Source organism: Epinephelus lanceolatus, chromosome 3 (assembly GCF_041903045.1).
Source record: "Epinephelus lanceolatus isolate andai-2023 chromosome 3, ASM4190304v1, whole genome shotgun sequence".
In the NCBI taxonomy this organism is placed as follows: domain Eukaryota; kingdom Metazoa; phylum Chordata; class Actinopteri; order Perciformes; family Serranidae; genus Epinephelus; species Epinephelus lanceolatus.
In genome coordinates, this window is record NC_135736.1 from 14,616,625 (window position 1) to 14,633,455 (window position 16,831).

Below are 16,831 nucleotides of genomic sequence, written 5' to 3' on the forward strand. Positions count from 1 at the left end.
ATGCCTGAGCAAATGGCAAATTCAGAGGAACAGAGGGAGAGCATGCTACCCCCATTAACATCTTTTTTTATCCCTTTTGAACCTTTAAAAATAAAGTACTGCGGCAAGTGTTTTTTTTTTCTCTTCTCATGTATGTGCAAACGGGCGGCACGGTAGTGTGGTGGTTAGCACTGTCGCCTCACAACAAGAGGGTTCCCGGTTCGATCCCGGGTGTGGGAGCCCTTCTGTGTGGAGTTTGCATGTTCTCCCCGTGTCAGCATGGGTTCTCTCCGGGCACTCCGGCTTCCTCTTTCTTCCTTCCAAAGACATGCAGATTGGGGACTAGGTTAATTGATAACTCTAAATTGTCTGTAGGTGTGAATGTGAGTGGTTGTCTGTCTCTATATGTCAGCCCTGCGATAGTCTGGCGACCTGTCCAGGGTGTACCCTGCCTCTCGCCTTATGTCAGCTGGGATAGGCTCCAGCCCCCCCGCAAGCCTCAAGAGGATGAAGCGGTTAGAAGATGAAGATGAAGACTGCAAACTCTGAGTCAAATGATTAGAAGGCAGGGCATCTCCTTCCAAAGAGTCCATCAACCCCCGGGCGCTAAATGACTTGCACTAACACCTGTAAGGGTGTGAGGGAATATTAAAAGCTTTTTTTTAGGCTTAGCTTCCAATGAAATAAACTCAAGTTCCCGTGATCACTGCTGAGCATGTTTTTGTCCAAATTCAACCTTCTGATTAGGGCTGGGTATTGGTACTCGATACCATTAAGGAATCAACCGAAATAATCCACTAACAAGTAGTACTGGAACTTCTCTAGTCAGATCTAGAAATAAAATACTTAGTTATATGGTTTTGCTTGCAACCAAACACCATAAGCGTTCCTCCACTTAATGCCTCATGTGTTTGGTCCACTACCGCAGCTCAGCAGCTCCAACCCAAATGGTCTGTGGTGTGGTGAAGTCTAGTGTGGCATGTTTTAAGGAGTTGGCAGTTCAGTGTGTTGAGATGCCACCAACACATTCAAAAGTATAGCTATACTACTAGCCTGAGTGTCAGACTGAAGCTCCCAGAACCTTCAGTCTGACATGGCTTCCATTGAAGGCGATTTATAAGGGGGAGGGAATTTGATTTTTTTCCCTAACCAATCAGTAGAGATCAACGACTCACCCAGAATCTGACATCATTAGTATCCATGCCTCGGGGGTGCCGAAAACAAGCGAGCATTGCCCGTTTAAAATGTCTCCATCGTTGTTCACGCCCAGCTGCATCGCCGTTAAATCCAGTTTAGCAGCTTCCTTAATTTGGTCCTCCATTAACGCGAGTAGTGGCGAAATACCTCGATAGCATCGTTAATGTGGTCTGTAGGATCTGTAGCGGTCGCCATTGTTGCTATCCTCACCAGTTACCCACCGGTGTACAGCTTGACATCAGCGTGGCGCTGATTGGCTAATCGCTAGACCCCCGGCGTTCATTGGTCCGTCCAGCGTTTGGACGAGATAAATCGCAAATTCATTGAAGTATGCCAGACCAGAGATGCAAGCCTACTCAGTTGAGTGGGCGGGGTCTATGGTCTGGAACCATGCTACTATACTACATGTCTGTGCCATTTTACACAACTGAATGCTTCCATTCACATAAACAAATAAATAAATAAAACAAAGGTATCAAATGAAGGGTGCTGGTACTGGTATAATAATCTTTCAAACAATACCCAGCCTCACTTCTGATTGTACTCTAAATCAAAATACTGAGCATTTCTTGAGTTAAATACCCTGACTGATTTCAAGCTTTTTGACTTTAAAAGCTTAAAACTATTAAGGTGACTTACTAATCAATCACCTGGCTGACAGTTTTGGAACTTCTTGTTAAAGAACAGCAGTCTTTATTGCATTCATGGTCTGCATGTTGTGTAACAGAGACTGCAGCTTACGGGTGCTTTAAAAAAAAAAAAAGTTTTATTGACTCAACACACATGGGAAAGTGCTTAGCACCAGCACTAAGAGAGGAAGTGGTTAGTCATTGTGATAACACATTTTTTATTGACAATCTGTCCCAAGAGGCCAAGCTGTGAAACACAGGGTCAAGTTAAAACAGTCAGACTACCTGTTTTGCAGGGTCGTGGGACATCATCTCCTCAGGCGGTGGGATGGCTATTACAAGGCTGGGTGGCTTCTTGCTCTTAAGTCGGCTATCTGGTTGACCTCTGTTTGGAAGAGGCTCCTCCTGCCCCTGTGATGCCATCCTGTCAGAGTGCTGGAGATGAGAAAAACAAGATGATGTCATTCAAAAACATGACTGAAACATGAATTTCACATAAGAATGGTTTACAATTGTTATACTTAATTTACTTATAGTAAATACATTTTACATGCACCTTCAAATTCTGGCTACTTTTTTATTGATAAGGTACAAGCTTACTTTTCTGTAATAAGATTAGATATAATCTCTCTTTTTACCTTGGATTTAAACAGGATTACTGTTTTGTTGACAATAAATATGAAAAAATATATTCATAAAAAATACTTTTTTGAAGACAAGACAAACAAAAACTATGACTAATAGTCTAATAGTCTATAGTTATGATGACAATAGCAGATGACATTTAATACTTTTGCAATGAAGTATGAAGTCACTAGTACTGCTAAAACATGTAGCCTATTTTTACTAGTGAATGCATGTTGATATAGTAGAAGTATTGCTATGCTTTCATGTGAACTGGATCTCTTGAGCAGGGTGAAAATCTTTAACCAAGCTCAATTCACAACTCACAAGACATAGGAGCTAAAAAAAGAAACAAAACAAAAAGAAAATGTTTGTGTATCAAGTCTTTCTTGTGTGTGTGTGTGTGTGTGCGCACGCGCAGAGGACCCACCCTACAATAACTCAAAGGAAACTATTATAGCTAATCCAAACAAACAGTCTTTGTAACAGCAGCTGGCTCTCCTCCAGTTCAATCTGCTCCAACATCATTGCCAACTTCCCTCGCTTTTTCATTACCTTTACAGGCAATTTGTTAAGTGAACCTTAAAAGGCTCTGCATTCAATTCCAGCAGATGAGAAATGGTGTTATATCAAAGATAGTGACTGCGTCTAGCTACACAGTGCTTAGATCATTGATCCAAGTTAATGTAATTATAAGGGAAGAAATGAGAGGAAAGTAAGAGGATGTGTCTGTCAGAATGTTCCATTGCCTAGTCCACACATACACAGGTGAAAACGAAGCTTTGTCTATGCATTTTGTTCTTTCATCAAACGTATTCAGAAGCTTAGTTTCAGCATTGACATTAAGACAAGGAAAACTGATTTTTAGGCTTGTAATGTCAGAGTGTGTGCCGTTATCTCTTTTGTGAGGCATCACAATTTTGTGCAATAGCCGACATGACGAAAATAGTGCTGGCTTTGACCTTGCTAACAGAACTTTGTACGTTTACACATAAATGTACAGCTATGCTTCGACTATATTTAGGAACAGAGGCATCCAGAAGCGCTTCAAAGGTCACTGCTCCAGGTAGCCTTCTGTTTAAAGGTTTTCTTCAGGCTTCTGATTGGCCAACATCTTCTTCTTCTTTGCATTGCGTAAGCGTTAGCATGCTCTTGACAACACTTCAGTTGTGTTTTTTCCTTTTCATTTGAATGATAATGTTTTTGTAACAGTCCCTGTGTCAGGATTTTTTTTAGAACGAAGGAGGGGGAAAAAAAATTGCCATATATGTGTGGACTAGCTTGAATATGTGCCTAAAAAATAAACAAACAAACCAAGGTACACAAATAATTAAACAATATTACATTTCTGTCATTACCTACAATCTTCTGATAAGAAAGAGTAAGTGGTAATAACAGTGCAAACATGATCAAATAAACAGTTTAATTCATTTAAGTGTATTTACATGTAATTTACATTTAGATTTAATTCATTACATTTAATAAATGTATTTAATTTGAAAGTCTCATGTAATGATTTATTTGCCTGTGAAAATATTGAAGTTTCTAACCTAGGGACCTGGAGTGGGTGATACAGATACCGTGTGTGGCATTTGCAATTGTATATTATAATAGTGCTAAGTTTATCAAGATATAGTTCATTTTTTTGGAATTTCATTCATGAAACTATTCAGTGATAAAATAACCAGATGCACAAGTATTCCTTTGTCAATCCAGTGAATTAAATATTTGACAAATCAATGCATTTCATCACATTGATGCAAAAATTGTTTAAGTAGACCTACCCTGTTAAAATAAAGGTTAAATAAATAAAAATAAATAAATAAGTATAATGCCAAAAAGAGTCCTGCTTACTGATTTTCAAAATTGCCCCCAGAGCAATATTAAACAGAGATAGCTTTCTTGGCATAAACCATACAGCAAAATCTCTCTATTGACTGATCATTTCATGATACACAGCATCAGTCATACAGCACTGTCGAGCCTGACCACAGACTGAAGAATACAAAAATTACGTTAAAAAATTCAAAATTAATTCAAGGGAACTGGTTAGCCAACTAAACACATCAGAAATTGATTCTGCAGCACCTAGTGTACATGCTTGGACCACTAATGAAGAAGCAACTGATACACCAGCTGTTGGGAATGACACCCGATGACATCAGATGACAGAGATCAATAGTGCTCTCAAATCACCATTAATCCTCCAGGTGGTTGGTAATCACTATCCTTTTCTTCTACTTGAACTGAAAACAGCCTTGCAATAAGTCTTATTGATTACATATAATAGTGGTGATTAGTAGTTGAAGCATCTTCTACATCCAGATTAATTCCAGATTGCTCTGAATAAGATCATCGGTCTATGTCTGAAACACGTTTTACAGCTATCTATTTATGAATAACTACCACAGTACCGGCAGCATGCCTCAAGATCACTGTGTCTTACAGTCAGTGTTTACAAACAGAAACTCACATTAACTGAACTACATCACGTGTGTGTGAATTCTGCACACTTCAGACAACACAAATAACTCAAACATCATATCTGCAGTCTTGTCATTTGAGTTGGTGTAATTAGATTCATAACCAGCCTCTCTGTTTGCACAGGGGCTAAATATATTGTTAAACTTACTTATCTCCGTCTTCCAGTCTTTACCAATCAGAGTCAACAGCGAAACAACCAGCCAGTCTATTCCTGGAGCTCAGAATGTCTCGTAGCATTACACTGAATAGTTCCAGAGAAATCAAAGGCATTGCAGACATAAACCTATAATGTCACAGGCCTTGGCCAACACATCCATTATGTCATTATGGTCTTGAAAGCTTTGAAGTTGTCCTGGAGTTGTGGTTTATAAAATCAATGCGAGACCCTGGGTGTCTGCGGCAGGAATGGCAGCAGCAGGGAAATCCGACACCAGCTCAGTCAATAGCCTAGTTTCCACTACAGAGCCAAGAGACACAGTTAGACAGGGCTTTACATATTGTTCATGTCACTTACTCCGCCCCCACCCCCCAAAAAACAGCATTTCTATAATGCCTTTATGCTAATAGGGGTTTATATTTCAATTCTGACAACAGTGTTTTCAATTACGTGTTATAAATATTTTAGGTTTGGACAGAAATCCTGATTCAGTCCTCTTGAGACAGAGAGGAGGGTACTGGCAATCTAGCCTGTGGTTTAGAAGAGTAGTAGGGGCTGGAACCCACCCACATAGATAATGAAATAGCTAAGAATTTGGCTAATGGACAGAGTGCTCAAGTGGCGGAGAGACTGCTGCTGACCATAGCTTATCAATGAGGCAGTTGTTAGGATCCACATAACTAATGGGAATGGATAGACAAATTGTATTCTCCAGAGGAAAGACAACAGAGATAGAAACAGAGATAGAAACCTTCAGAATATGAGGCACTAACCAGGGACAGGGAATATTTTGGTTTATGGAGTGCCAAATGGTATAGGACCAAATTACATTTTTGATCTTATGCTACATTATGAAGCATCTAGACCTCTCAGGTCCTCTGGGACTGGTTGTGTCCCTAGAGTCAAAATTAAACCCGGAGAGAGAGTTTTGTTTTTATGCACCACATACCTGGAGCAAACTCCCAGACAACTGCATCTCTGCTGCCACTGCCATTCGTTAAATCAAGTAATTATTAATTTCTTACACTGCACTCTAACTTTTAATCTTGCTTTAATCATTCTTTTAAAGTTCTTTTTCTACTCAATTAGCTTTACAGTAACTGTTTTTAATTGTATCTCAATTACCTCATATAATGTATTTCTTTAGTGTATTGTCTTGATACTTCTGGTGTTTTGTGTAAAGCACTGATTCCCAACTGGTGGGTCTCGGTCCAAAAGTGGGTTGCTGGTCCATTCTGAATGGACTGCAAGTGACGCTCGAACATGTCAAGTTTAAAAAAAAAAAAAAAAAACATTTTGAAGTACAGTCAATTTCTGGCACTTTTGAAGTGCTGTTTCCTGCTGTAGAGTGAGTTACTAACAGACAGCTACTTGACAGAGACAGCAAACTAGCTCAACGACATGGCCAAACACAAATATGATGCTGAGTATATTAAACTGTGTGGACCTTGAACTCACGACTAAGGAGAAATCTTGACCCCGTGGCTGGACCAGTCAGAAAGCACTTATGTAAAGCACTTTGAATTGCCCTGTTGCTGAAGTGTGCTATATAAATAAACTTGCTTTGCCTTTATATTTTTTTGTTAAAAACATGCATCTCGATACTCGGCTCTCTTGGAGTTATACATATTTTCAAAACAATATTATAATGGCAACCTAAGAGTTGTTTTTTTTTTTCCAAAGAAAATAACAATAACAGGTGGCATGATATAGTGCATGTGCTTCAAACTAATAAACAGACCCAGGGCCAAGATCCTCCCTGCTAGACCTTTTTTACGACCCCCACCATGTTGGAAATTTGCACATTTAACTTTATGCAAGCAGCACCTCATTGTGTGAACAATCATTTATTTTTTAATCAAGTTTAATGTGCCTGCACCGTGTCTTATCTGCGAGGATAATGCTGCCAATCTGCAGGAATACTATCTCGTGTGGCATTAATCTACACATGCCACTCAAGGCTAATATTGCTTAAATGTACTGTTGAAAAACACAACCGAAAACAGTGGAGTTTGTTTTTCTCAGACGGTTCAAGCGGTCCCCCAAGGATAAAAACAATGTGGCTAGTAGCCTCTGGGAAATTGAGTTTGAGACCCCAAATATAGAGCATGGAGATGAATTCAATCAACAGCATGCAACTCCCTGATGATGAGTGTGTATAAATAGTATCTACTGTTATGTGGTGCCATCTCTTTTTTTGAGCTAATTTAATATTCTGATTTGGTCAATGACCACAGTAGTGTTTACAGATGAGACGAAAATACAGGCAGAAAACTGACGAAGACACGTTTCTACAGGTGTTATGCAGCAAGCCTGCTCTGACAGACAGTTGATGCCACCGACAGGAAAAATATCTGAGGAATGAGTTCAGTTATTTTTACTGAATCCATAACCATGATTTCTCCCAGCTGTGTCTAGCAATGATAGTACCAGCAGGCAGCACCTCCATGGGGACATGTTTGCTAAATAAATATGGATCATTTCTTTCTAATCATAAACCATCCGTGCTCTCTCACTAGTACTAAACACATCTAATTAATCTGATGGTTTATTTTTAAATGTAACGAATGGGTTCTGGTCAAATCATATACAGTATATCATTCTTCACTTGTGTTTCTCTAACCATGGATGAAATGATATGAAATGAAAGGTCAAGGTCAGCTGAAGTTCAGCTTAAGCTTACTGAGACAGGACAGGATATAAAAAGGGAAAAAATAGAGGAAACATTGGGAGAGACAATCCAATGACTCCCCACCCTCAGTTGTGTCAAGTGAACCTGTGAACTCATTCACTGCGGTGCGGTCTCAGATCCCAAAGAGTCATGTGTCAGAGAGCAAAGAAGAGGCATGTCCACAATGACATCATCCATAGCTAATGTCATCACATGACATGGAAAGTACCATTTCCAAGAAGTATCTGTGCCTCTTGAGCATCTAACAATTCACCGGTTCATCTAAAAAGTCCATCGCTTGACCATTAATCAGCAGGACTGTGCTGTCACTGTGTGTTAACCACCTCCTCCTCTTGTGTTTGGTGGAATCACATGTCCCTCAGAGAGTGTGTCACCATGTCACCATGGTTCAGTCTCTTCCCCCTGGGAGAGGCCTGCCCTGTGAATGTATCGGTGTGTTTGTTTGAGCGTGTTCCCATGATGCTCAAAGCAGAGTTATACCCTGTGAAACTGGAGACAGGCTAGACTGAGCTCATTCACTCAGAGCTGTATAGTTTTGTAGAGATTTACCCTGTTGGAAATGCAGTCAGAACAAAATGTCCTCATTTTGTAAACTCCACACAGAACCGGCATGTATGGGTGTAGGGAAGATATCATGTTTCATCTTCTGCCACACTCACTCTACACAGCAGTTGACTGACTCGATTTGGACCAAGCGCACTGTTGTGAATTATGTTTAGTGTAGGCAGCCCTTGACAAACATACCAAAGGTACCGGTGGGCTTTTCCAGGCTATTAACATAAGTTTAAATGCTGTTATATTGATTGACAATAAACAAGGTTAGAATATTGTAGAATAGCGCTGCTTGATATGCAGAAAATGTCATATTGTAATTATTTTGATGGATATTGCGATCATGATTTAAGTGGCAATGCTCATTTTTGCATTTTATTTGAACTGAAATAAATGAATAAATAAAAATGATGATGATGTGATTTTTGCTGGGTTCTGTCCAAAACAAGCTTGTTCTCTCATGTCTGCAACATGATTTGTAGGCTGGGGCACCACTGTAGCACCACAATGCTTCATTTATAATGGTATGTTGGGGCACATTTTACCTTCATCAAAAAACTGCAGCTCCTGCTGTTTGGATATTATACTTGGCCATACTGGGATTTTGAGAATTTTTCGATTAATTGTGCAGCCCTAGAGTAGAAACACATGCTGACTGTAGCAAACCAAACACCATGATTACATATAATTAGTAGGTAGAGCTAGTCCCATATATTTTCTGTTTCTCATATAAAACCATCAGCTATGCCTACTGCGAGAGCAGCCACACTGTTTTACTCACTGCATATTTTTGGAATTCTTCTCACATCTGAGCCAAGAGTATTGTTGAGAAACTACACTATGCGCCTCCACAGCAATACAAGGCTTGTTGATGCTGCTTACTGTGTAAAGAAAAGAGTGAGTCTCACTGAACTCAAGTGTTGTGTGTGCCAAGCTCAGCTTTTTTTCTACTTTTCCATTTTAAGCATTTACATGACTCTTCAGAGCAACTTGTAGTAGCCCAGAAAACATTCAGTCTACTTCATGGGTGAAAGTAAGCAAGATTCCTGACATGTGTTACCACTTGCAAAACCAGTTTTCATGCTCAAACATTATAAAAGCGATGATAACTCTGAGTCAGGAGGTACCTATTTAACAAGTCACATTATAGCACCTCTGACACTGGTGTGAATGTGTGACCTGGGCTCCAGACAACATTGCACAACACCCTTCCCTTATGTACAGAAATGTAAGACTTGACTTATTCACACGTTCTTTAATTACAGTAATCATGAACATTTACCTCAACATAACTGAGCCCTCTACAATGATACAATTCAACACCGAATGAGTCATTTTGAGATTAGCATTATGAATAAGTCCATCATTATGCTGAGCATGTCCACAGCGGAAGTAGCTGTTGTGGTCTGCGCTGTTTTGGGGACTTATTCTGAAACTGTTTGAGGCTAAACGAGGAACTGACCTTCAGAAAAGTGCCACATCACTTCTTTTTCTTCGTTACATCCACCAAGTTTGCCTTGTAGATCCTGACAAGGACATATAAAAAAAAAGCATGAATAACTGTTTGCTTACTGTGACTTTATTCAAACTATTCAAACACATGTACCATAAAATTTAAACTGCAAAAATTCTCATAAAGCTTTATAAATGCAATGAGTGTTGTTCAGGTTTGCCAATAAATATCTCTCAAAACACCATCAGAGAACATTCACGCGCAGACACAGCAATCAAAAATCCATTAAAGATAACTTCACACATGCAATTACTCAGAGGCTTACAGCGCAAGTGTGATTAATGAAGCATCAGTGCAATGAGTAGTGAGGAATGAAAATTAGTTGGAAGTGTAACCGTTTCATGATAAAGATGGAGGACAGCACTGAGGATTGAAGTGAGTACAAGTGCTGGTGTTCAGACAATGTTCACATCCTCACACAGACTCTATGTCTCACACACTCACTCAGTGTGTGGACAACTACGGCAAGTGCTAATTTGTATGTGGGACTTGACCACGCTAACAGTGTGAGCTCGAATAGTAACATAAGGAGATGTTGTGTAATAACACTGTCAGTCGGTTTCCCTGAAGCAAATCATTCTCAAACAATTGCAATTTTCTTCAAACAATGAATCTAAAAAGGGGAACATGAAGAACTGGTGGTGAATTTTTTATTAAAAATGGCCATGATCTTGATATATTTGATTGGACACCAGTAAAAAACAATACATCTCAGTTCTATAACTGTTGGCATGATCTTACATTTATCAGGTGCTAAAGATACTACACAATCTATTGACAATATTTCCCATTTCTAAATCATACTATGGAGAAGCCACTTGTCAAGACATGATGTCTGGGCCAAACACTAGCCAGGCTGCTATGAAATTTGCTGTGGATATTCACTGTCTCAAGTGGATGATTTAAGATGATTTTGGCAACTTTCTCGAATCCCTGTTTCGATTGGCAATGAACTATGTAACTATGTAAAACCCCACCCTGTCCCCTAAACATTCTGGCTCTATGTTACTAAACTGCCTTCTTATATACGTTGTTGCGGCAGCATAATGGCTGCTTGGCTTACGTTCAGAGACAACATTTTTTTCAGGTAACAAAACACCACATTCATGCACTGCGTAGGCTCGCCAAGGAGGCAGGACCGACACAGCAGAGCTCTGGGTGCACATCAAGACTCCTATCTTAGGTTTAGGCAACACATGCACGTTGGTTAAGGTCACATTTCAATAAAAAAACATAACAAAGACTCTTGACCAATTTTGAAAAAGTCACAAACTTTTCCTGTTTTCAAATATATGTACATACGTGCAAAGAGTCACTAGTTTTCTTTCCTGTTTCAATGTTTGACAAACTGAGATCTCCTATCTGTCTTAACAAACTGAGCTGTTGAACAAATCCTATGCTGTAAATGGAAGACCAGAAAGAACTGACTGCGAAGGAGCTTACATGGACACGGGCCAGCAGTCAGCTGGCAGAATGCCTTGAAAACGAAGCGCAGCGCCCTGATGTAACGAGACCTCTTTAAAGACAATCCAAACCTGTGATGGCAGCAATGAAATGACATCCATAAAGTCCATACATATGTTAGGTGGACAGCACGTTTGGTTTGGTCTGCCTGCGCTGTTGCTTTGTGTGTGGGGTTCAAACTGATCATGACTGAGCAGACAGTCATTATGTCAGCAGCAGATTCATCAGTTGAACGCTACTGAAAGCGTAGGAGAGTGTGTGAGTTTCAGCGGTATCTGTGTGTTTGTGCGTGTGCGCTTCAAGCAGTCAGAGCAACAATTGAAACAGCCCCCTCAGTCTTCACTTCCAACCACAATATCTCTTGATGACTCTCTAAACAAAACCCTGATTCTTTACATATCCCATTACCCATCTTTGGCTGATAATAGCACTTTGGTGCCTCAAACAAATCAATAGTTCCATTTCAAAGCTATTAGAAGACAGCAATTCAAGTTCACTATTGAGGCATCTTGTTTGAAAAGGACCTTGGCTTCCACCTAACCATTCCAGAAAAACATTGCACCATTTTCCAAGAGTGTGCATGCCCAGACCTGCATAACAGCGAGCTACTATGCAATTCCTCACAGCCTTGTTCCCAGGCCCAGAGTTCCTCAAGATGTGACCTAAATAACTAGTATTCATACAGCGTGTGGACACATAAAACAAGGTACAGCTACCCTGTTGGGTTTTCCTCTCTGTCACTGGTGCAACAAGCGCATGCATACATGTGTGTATGTTGCAATGTGTCACCCAAAACAGCGAACTTCTGAGGGTTTCGTCAGAGAAAGTCTTGTTGACTGGCCCAGCCTGGCTGTTAAAATGAGAACTCTCACCCACTGTCACAAATTAGCTGTGGTGCCAGACTGAATGTGTGTAAAGACATTCTGTCTCCTCGTGGAAGAAACATAGAGGAAAATGAGCAGTTTCTGTGCCACAATAAATGTAAATGGTCGATACGACCTACTCTCTGCCCCATTCAGAGCTTTATGGCAAAGCCAGAGTATCCACAGAAATCCTTTTAAGGTTTATGAGACTTTGGGCTTCAAGGCATTTCCGGAGTGTCCCAGTCTTTTTTAAGATAATGTGTCATGCACTGTGGAACGAAGGTAGGCCTGGGAGTGCAAGAAAAATATTTCAACAGACTAGCCAGCAACTAGAAAAAAGGCACAGTGTTTTCTGGGCGTGTTATCGCATAGCAGCTGAAAACAGATAAGATCATGGAAGGAAAGCCCGAGGGGGAAGTGATGACAGGACTTGATTGTGACTCTGCGACAGACTGGAAGACCCTGTATGCAAGTGGATAAGCAAAGGGGTTTCCAAACTTCAAAACCACATTCTTATCAGATAAAGTGGACTGTGGTTGATGGGGAGGTAAAAATGAAGAAACTGAAACCACTGAGCAGAGGCATTCTCGGTTACTATTGCACTCTAACTTCCGGTAAACTTCAGGTTTAAAACCAAGTTCAGCTACAGGCAAAATCTAATTTCTGGAAACATGTACATAAAAAAACAGGACATCCAAATACATATCCTTCTATTCTACATGGCTTTTTTTATGTCAAGACAGAGGCTTACATGCTGACGAAGCATGTGACCTTTTGGCCTGAACTCGTGCTTCCTTGTAGGGACGGAATGTAAATATTCAAATTTGTAGTGGGTCACAGCTTGACACAGTCCGTTGACACAGTGACAGGTGTGCAGGTGTGGCAAACGACTTGTCGGCTCAACCATGCAGATGCAGCTGTTACTTTGTTGCTTTCTGTACAACACACAAGCTGCCTTCTGTGCTAAAACAATGTATTTCCTCTTTTTCTGCATTGCCAAAAACTTAGTATGATGCAGACGGAAATGGAAAAACACCATGCGATTGGTAAATCATTATTCACTGCTTCCACTTGTGCGCAAATGCGTGCACATAAAGTAGATCATAATGTGGGATAATTTTAACTGGGCGCTGCATGTGCAATGACATAATAAAGTTGTGAATTTTGTGTGATGACACGGAAACAGGTTTAAAGGCCCTACTAGTGAAGGCAACTTAAAAAGTACTGCTGCCACAAGCATTTTCCGAGAAAAACAATAATAGGCAATGCGACAATTTTGTGTAATAATAACACTGTATAGTGTAAGTGTAACAGCAAAGGTTCTGACAGAGCATCTGAAATATTGTACAAGATAAAACTAATAAACTATAAAGCAGTCACTATAAACAATTGAGTTCAACATAATTGTTAATTATTGTGTTAAAGCGGAGAGCAACTGCCTAAAAACGTAGGCTAGTTATCTTACGAGACAGGGCTCTTTTCAATGGAAATCTATGACTAGCACCTTCAAGTCGTCTACTCCATGAGTCGTGGATGAATCACTGAACAGGCCTAATTGCCACAGGTCCAGGGGCCCAACATGTCCGGGCCCCTACCCCCGTGTTCACCTGCAAAATATCACTCAAATTAGCACGTGCCGACCAGGAAGAGATCAAAATGACCTCAAAGACACGTAAAAACCACAAAGAGATGTGAAGAAACTGCAAGGCGACACAAAAGAACTATGGAAACTGGGAAAAACAACCACAGAGAGACACAAAAGTCCTGTTACACTTTCGGCATGATACCTCTTGAACCGAAAGTAGCCCTTCAGACATGGTACCTAGACCCTAGTGTTTCCACCTCAGTTCCCTTAAATGTGGGCGGGTTGTTGTCACTCACTGCTCCGTCCAGCACATTCTGTATTTCCTCATTATTGGTGACACAGATGGAAGCCTGCACCTCATTTATTGTCCACAAAACAGGGATGCATGCCAACATTTTCAGAACAAAACAGAACAGGCTGCAGTGAGAGTCTCTCTCAATGGGATATTCAACAATAGTGGGTTTGTGCATTTAGTCCTTCCCAGGCAAGCTCAGGGGTTTAGTGTTAGCGGAGCCCACATGAACAATGCTCCGCTATGCTTTTTTTTTTTTTTTTTTTTTTTTTTTCCCTGAGTGAGGATTTGAATATCTGCCCTTCACATAACGCGGCTGAAAAATAATAAACGCTTAAAGGTCCACTCATTACTAAAAGTGTATGTCATAAAAACTAAAGTAACAGTCAAAGTCATCAGAGTGAAACTTAAGGTGTGTTGATTGATTCAGGTCCTCAACTCATGCATTGAGTAACATTAAAAGTTGCCAGCAGTCCGCCCGGCGAATGAAGTAATTTACTACTCTGACTCCAGCTGCTGCAAGAGGCAGCAAAACATCCTTTCACTTTATAGTTACAGTTTACTAAAAAAAACTCTTCACAGTATGAACAGTGGTTACATGAGCATCAAAACCAGCCACAAGTCATCCCTAAGTAGAGTGAACATGCGCTATTGACCAACAGACTGCAGTGTCACAGCTCCACCCTTTAGTACCAGATCTGTGCGCTAGGTACCCCAACCGAGGGGGGACCAAAAATGGGGACGGTACGGAGCGGAACCGAACTGAACAGAACCGTACTGTACTCCAGGGCTATGACACAACATTAGCCAACCACAAAGGGACACAACAACACAAAAAGATGCATGACTACAAAGAGATGTAAAACAACATCAAAACTGATGGAAAACCACAACAAAGTCTGTGTGTCTTGCTCCTATGTAGGAGTGGTGGTGAGGCCTTTTTTATATCTGTGCCCAGGGACCCACTGTCTCATAACACACCCATGCCATGAGAATAAAAGACTGTTAATGCTCTAACTCAAAATATTAAAGAAAATGATAAGGTTAGATTCAATTTTGTTTTTATGATGTTTTCATTAATTATCATATGACTAACACTCAGTAATACCGTGAATATCACTGACATTATAATTTTCTCTACACTACCCACCTCCATGAAGGCCTGGAGTACTTAATAAGTACATAATTTCAGTATTAATCATATGTTGACAGTGCAAGTATCTACACGTCAGCGGTGGTTGAAAACGGAAGGAGACTGTAAATTTACATGGAAAAAGAAGAACTCTGAGTTGGCACCTGACGTTACTGTACACCACTGTAACCAAATACAACCCATCACCCAACACATCTGAAACTCTCACACTGAGTAACACTGACCTACATTTTCACACTTTACACTGTGCAGCAATGAGCTGACATTTACATTAATCTAATGGGAATGCTTAAACAGGTTTTGCCCCCTTTTTTTTGCAAAGGAGTCCTGCACAATCAGACCAAAGACAAATATCTAATAAGGTCTGTCCTCAGCAGACCCTTGTGAGGGCTGCTGGTGGACAAAAACTGGCACAGAATTATGTAACTCTCTGCAGGAGGTGGAGGGCTATCTGTGAGGACACATAGCCACACAACCATTACTCCCACATTCTGCAATAACTTTTAAGCTGCAATTTAATGACTGAATGGACTGTCTACATTTAGTCACCACTATATGTCTAAAAATATGTTTTAAAGATTAGCTTACCTACACCAGAATAGAAACATTTTGCTTCTCTCTATTAGGAAACTTGTACAAAATGTGGTTTAAATCCGTCATAATTCAGATTAAATGTCAGTTTCTGTTCCGGTCATACCCCGTTAAAGACCGTGTGTGAACACTCCCTCCTACACTCTTTGAAAAACAAATGGGAGGGGTGTAACAACAAATGAATTTGGTCGGCACATGGCGACTATAATTAACTTAACAGGAATAACAGAGGGACATTTGAGATGGATGGAGGTATTCGTATATATTTGTCCCGGCGGGTAACGTTAGAGCAACAAAGGACTTGTCGAGGCATGCTTTCAGCGGCTGGTGAGAGAAAACGACCGTTGCAAGCTAACACAGTAAATGTCATCAGCAGTGTTAGTTGTCCTTTTAAAAAGCTTTGGTTCACATTTAATATTCAAACTTCTTTAATCAGATTATTTTTACACGGTTATTTTGACATGTTTAATACCGGTTCTCATTTCAAAAAGTCGATAGAGGTCGTTGACTCAAACACTGTAAGTTAACGTTAACTTTTCACGGCTTTAACGTCCCAAAAATAAATGTAATGCCTGAAAAGTCTCATTTCACTCACCTCCAAGAAGAATTAACTGGGTTTTTATTCATTAGCAGAGTGTATATGTCCGAAATGCAACGACACTGTAAGCTACTGTCCACCAGTGTGTCACTACTTCCCTCTTTCTCTCTTCCAACATCCTTGACTGCGGCTCCACGGAGGAGCAGGGGGCGGAGCTACGACTTACCGTACCCACAGAGGAGGCGAGCTGGGCCCGGGCCAACCCTCCGACAGCCGGCCGCGTGTTGAAGTTACAGGAACCCTCTGTCCTAATAGTCAGTGATTAACTGCTACACAGATACACAGCATGCTGCTGCACGCTTCTGTTTAATTCATGCAGTCCATACAACACTGGTCTACATCTTACAATGTTAACATAACCATTAGCCCATCTGTTTTCATTACTGTGCAGCTTCTGTGCAGCTGTATGGACAGCAGGGTTACTCTGCACCTCTCATGTAATATATGGAAGCAAAGAA

At 40.5% G+C, this 16,831-nt stretch overlaps 1 protein-coding gene across 4 annotated transcripts in view; it reads right to left on the reverse strand.

The window, feature by feature from the left end:
• The window catches only part of LOC117255628 (inactive rhomboid protein 2-like), a 35,129-nt gene extending 18,613 nt beyond the window's left edge, over window positions 1–16,516 (reverse strand). Inside the window, exons 1-3 of one of the 4 annotated variants that reach the window (XM_033624738.2) lie at window positions 16,371–16,516; window positions 9,777–9,840; window positions 2,091–2,240 (exon numbers count right to left, since the gene is read on the reverse strand). In XM_033624738.2, the coding sequence (XP_033480629.1) occupies window positions 2,091–2,228 (138 nt within the window). In that variant the 5' untranslated portion in view covers window positions 2,229–2,240; window positions 9,777–9,840; window positions 16,371–16,516. Of the gene's footprint in view, window positions 1–2,090; window positions 2,241–5,061; window positions 5,280–9,776; window positions 9,841–15,772; window positions 15,794–16,370 lie in introns of those variants that run through there. The other 3 variants (XM_078165467.1, XM_033624739.2, XM_033624740.2) reach the window with 3 other exon arrangements.
• Window positions 16,517–16,831: the final 315 nt, after the last annotated feature.